Below are 5,000 nucleotides of genomic sequence, written 5' to 3' on the forward strand. Positions count from 1 at the left end.
AGAACCTGTGTTTTCTAGCAAAGTTCAGAAAGTGATGTCTTGAAGGCGTCAGGGCCTTAAGGAAAGTTCCATCTCCTAGGCCTAACTCGTATTAAGTGTACGCCATCTTTTTTGAAGCGTCTCTGTTCGGGGGGAACTTCTTCTCGACTTATGCTGCGGACTTCGTTCTCTCTCTCTCTCTCTCTCTCTCTCTCTCTCTCTCTCTCTCTCTCTCTCTCTCTCTTTGCGTTCATTAATTCTGCTGACTGCAAGTTTAAGTTAGTTTCCGGGGCTTTGTTTACGGCTCTTGGGACTGTCGCCGTGTATGTTTATTTGTATGTGAATTTGTCTTTGAAAATCCACGTATATGTTTGTTTAAAAACTGTAATTTGAAACAATATAAGTCAAACGGTTAAAATAATCAGTGAAAATACACAACTATGTTTATGAGCAAAAACTGTTTTGCAACAGTGGACGTCAAAAGGTTAATGAGTTGTATATTTTGACTAGTGCTGTTTCAAAATAGTTTTTCAAATATATTTATTAGAAACAATTACATTTTGAAACAATATATCTCAAAAGCTTAAAAAGACTTATATTTTGACTTGTGTTTTTTAATTGTGTTTTTTTAATACATTTTTTCCAATTATGCTTATAAGAAAAAAACTATTTTGCAACAGTATAAGTCAAAAGATGAAAAAGTTTAATCTCTTGATTTGAATTGTTTCAAAATACAGTTTTTAAGTAATTTTTATGAAAAAATGCATTTTAAAACAAGTCAAATGATTTAAAAGCTGATATCTAGGGAAGCCTGCTACCAGACGCCCTAGGTCTATAATTGCTCCCCAATGCTAAATACTTTCTCACCATCTTTCTCCAAAGCTGGTTGCGTCAACGGCTGTTCCGGACATGGCATGTGCACGACGGTGGACAGACAGTACCAGTGCCAGTGCTCTTCAGGATGGACGGGACCTGACTGCTCTGTCCAACTGGAAACTGTTTGTGACGACGAGATGGACAACGATGGAGGTAAGTAGTGGTTCTTTTACGTCGTTCTTTTAGGGTTGTGAGAAGTCGAGGTTTCGTAACGATGACTGATTTTCCCACTTTTTTGACAGATCACTGTTTAGGTTTAGACAGTGGTTCTGGTATGTTGTTCTTTAAGGGTTCTGGAAAGTCGAGGTGTCGTAACGATGACAGATTTTTCACTAATTTTGACTGATTCATTTTTTAGGTCATTTATGCCGTTCTTTTAGGATTGTGGGAAGTCGAGGTTTCTTCACGGTGACAGATTTTTCTAGATTCACTATTTAGGTCTTTTATGCCGTTTTTTTTAGGGTTGTGGGAAGTCGAGGTTTCTTTAGATGACAGAATTTTCACTTATTTTGCAAGTTCACTACTTAGGTCTTCTATGTCGTTCTTTTAGGGTTTCGGAAGTTGCCGTTTCTTTACGATGACTGATTTTTCACTTTTTAAACAGATTCACTATTTAGATCTCTTATGTCGTTCTTTTAGGGTTGGGGAAGTTGAGGTTTCTTTACGATGACAGATTTTTCACCTTTTTTGACAGATGCACTATTTAGATTTAATGCCGTTCTTTTAGTTGATAAAGTCGGGTTTCTTACAAAACAGTGATATTTTTGGGCTATTTTCCAGTGTTTTTACATTTGATGTCTTGCTGAGACGAAGCATAACATAGTTGCGACGCTTTTTTTTTTACGAGAACAGATTTTTCACATTTGTTGTAGATTCATTCTTGAGATTTTAGACAGTATTGGCAAAGGAGGGATTAAAAGAAGATATGAAACTAAATAGTACGACATTAAAGATAATATTAAAGTATGTTTTCAGTTTTATGTTTTTTTTTAATTCCTTGATGTTTTCCCAAGTGGAATCGTCATACTAGCTGTATAGACTTAGCAATATAGACCACAGTAATAACGATGATGATTTTATTTCACGATTCGACCTTTATGTTATCGCACTCCTCACCAAGAACTCATCAAAACAAAGATGGTCTCTGTGACATTCACAAGAATGTCCAAATATGCTAGTGAAGCCTCTTAGCCAACTGGCATTGATAACCCCCACTTATCAGAGTACTACTTTTGTCCTCTTCGTACGTGAGATGCCTGTCAGAGATTAGGCGATGGTTTTGTTCAGGAGAATGCTTTTGGGGGAGTCTGTTTGCTCAGGATCCGGTGGAATTCAATGGAGGGAAGTTGGGAGGCATCTCAGGCGCTCTCTGCTGTGCTTGAGATGGTATTGTGATTCAGAGCCAGTTACTGGAACTAGACAGGGCTTTTGTGAGTAGTGGGTTCTTGTTCTGTCAGCAAAAGGAGTTTTGGATTTTTAACTGTAGGTGGAAGTGGGATAAATGATTAAGTCTTTTTGAGTCTGCCGTGAGACGGTTGATGTTAGATGAGATGTAAGAAAAGTGGCTTGTCAGAATCTGTAGTCTTCTGTCAACAAAAGGAGTTTCGGATTTTTAACTGTAGGTGGCGGGAGGATAAATGATTAAGTCTTTTTAAGTCTGCCATGAGACTGTTGATGTTAGATGACATGAAAGAAAACGTGGCTTGTCTGAATCTGTGGCTGTTAAAATTTTTATTTCTTTTTTACTGTAAAACTGTGGAATTGTCTTCTTGGTAGTATTTAAAGTTGAATACAGAAAAGTGAGTAAACTATGTTTTGTGTTTAAAAAAGTTTTGAGGTATAGATTATTTTGCCTTTTCTGGCATAGATATTTTAGCAACACAAGATGTACGTTTCATAGGCATTGCCTTTGAAAATACAAAAAAAAAAAAAATTAAATGGGTGAAAACATTTCATATATGACCTGAACGTGCTGAAAAATGTTTAGTATAGAAAGGGGAATAAACTATACCAGTGTGGTTAAAGAAGTTTTAAGAACTCAAGATTTACATTTCATAGTCTCTACCAGTAAAAATACAAAAATTACGAAAAACGCGAGAAAAACATTTCATATATCCGCTGGACTAACAGAAAAGGTTTTAATATCGAAAGGGGAATAAACTATACCAATGTATTTAAAGAAATTTAGAAACTCAAGATTTACATTTCATAGCCATCGCGGTAAAATTACAGAAAAAAAGAAGAAATTAAAAAAGGGTTGGAAAACATTTCATATATCAGCCGGACTAACCGGAAATATCATTCTCTCGTTAGAACCGGCAAGTGGTTTCCGTGTCCCCTCGGCTCCGGGACTAACGATTTGAATACACTTCGAAATCAAATGACAATCGGAACTCCGTTCCGCCGCAGGATTGGAAAGCCCTGATGAAAATGTTCCTCTCTCGCATTTCTCCCCCTTCCACACCCTAACTCACTCATGTTTCTCTCGTTAGGAACAATGCTTTCTCTTCCCTCATCCCTCCTCCTCCTCCTCCTCGTCCTCCTCCTCTTTCTCCTGCTCCTGCTGCTTCTCCTCATCCTCCTCCTCTTCCTCCTCCTCCTCCTTCTCCTCCTGTTCTTCTTCCTCCTCCTCTCCTGTTCCTCCTCCTCCTCCTCCTGTTCCTCTTCCTCCTCCTCCTTTCCTGTTCCTCCTCCTCCTCCTTCTCCTGTTCCTCTTCCTCCTCCTCCTCCTCCTCCTCTTCCTCCTCCTCCTGCTCCTCCTCCCTCCTCCTCCTCCCCCCCTGCTCCTCCTCCTCCTCCTCCTCCTCCTCCTCTCCCCTCCTCCCTCCTCCTCCTGCTCCTCCCTCCCCTCCTCCTCCTCCTCCTCCTGCTCCTCCTCCTCCTCCTGCTCCTCCTGCTCCCCCCTCCTCCTCCTCCTCCTCCTCCTCCCTCCCTCCTCCTCTTCACCAACACCAGCATCCCAACTCCCTTCCTCCCCCCGCCCCTCTCCCAGGTTATTTCCCCAACCCCCTGTTACTCGGCTCGGCGACAGGTGGCACTTGTGCAAGTGCTTAGGGTCACTTAGAAGCCCTTCAGAAGGTCATCACTTAACACGGTACATTAACTAAGCACTTGTTGGCTGTTGTACCCTCGTTCTCTCTCTCTCTCTCTCTCTCTCTCTCTCTCTCTCTCTCTCTTTGTCTTCTTGCCCCTTCTTCCCCTCTTCCAGACAGGGCAGCGGTTCTCCTCCACGGCGATGCAACCCTCCCGTAGTGGAAGGTTTTGATTTGTATCTGACATACTGACTCGAATTCCTGTTCCTGTTACGCTTCCTGTTCCTCTTTTCTTTTCCTCTTATCTTTTCCGTCCTTTCAAAATGATTTATACGTAGTCAAGGATATTAAGATCGTATTCTGCGCCGAGTCATTGCTGTTATACTTGTTTTCTCATTGTTTATCCACAAAGACTCCATCGGGAAACTCGGAAGGTCACAAAACCCAAGACAATTTCTAGTAAAAAAATAAGCAATACTTCAGATGTAACTTGATATATATTATGTAATACATTCTTTGCATACCAGATTAGATATCGCCATTAGAATGCTGCTCAAGAATTGCGTGTCGTGTGTCCTAAGAAATGCTTCTGAATTCATTTTTTTCCCATAAAGACTTATATTTCCGTAGTTCCAAGAAGTGCGATCGAATGTGGCGTTTGCATGAGAATTACTTTTTCCGTAGTTCTGTGAAGTACATTTGCACTCTGGACATAACTCAAGAGCAGAGCTGTCAGAATTTTGTTTATCTTTCATTCTATTTGGTAAACACCCAAAGTTACCTGTTTTACCCGAGTGCTCCTTCATACCAATTTTTTTTTTTTTATTGTTTGCAAATAGTGTTGAAATTGCGAGTAACTACTCTTCCGTTCGTTATCCACTGAAAAAGAAATATTATTATTATTATTATTATTATTATTATTATTATTATTATTATTATTATTATTATTATTATTATTATTATTATTATTTAGAAGATTAAACCTATTCATATGGAACAAGCCCACCAAAGGGCCACTGACAATTGAAATTCAAAGATTAATTATTATTATTATTATTATTATTATTATTATTATTATTATTATTATTATTATTATTATATGGAACAAGCCCA

At 39.1% G+C, this 5,000-nt stretch overlaps 1 protein-coding gene across 1 annotated transcript in view; it reads left to right on the forward strand.

Annotated features, from left to right (window-relative positions):
* The window catches only part of Ten-a (tenascin accessory), a 1,082,171-nt gene that overhangs the window by 900,541 nt on the left and 176,630 nt on the right, over positions 1–5,000 (forward strand). Inside the window, 1 exon segment of the mRNA XM_067108410.1 lies at positions 862–1,008. Within this exon segment, the coding sequence (XP_066964511.1) occupies positions 862–1,008 (147 nt within the window).

This window comes from Macrobrachium rosenbergii, chromosome 9 (assembly GCF_040412425.1).
Source record: "Macrobrachium rosenbergii isolate ZJJX-2024 chromosome 9, ASM4041242v1, whole genome shotgun sequence".
Lineage (NCBI taxonomy): Eukaryota > Metazoa > Arthropoda > Malacostraca > Decapoda > Palaemonidae > Macrobrachium > Macrobrachium rosenbergii.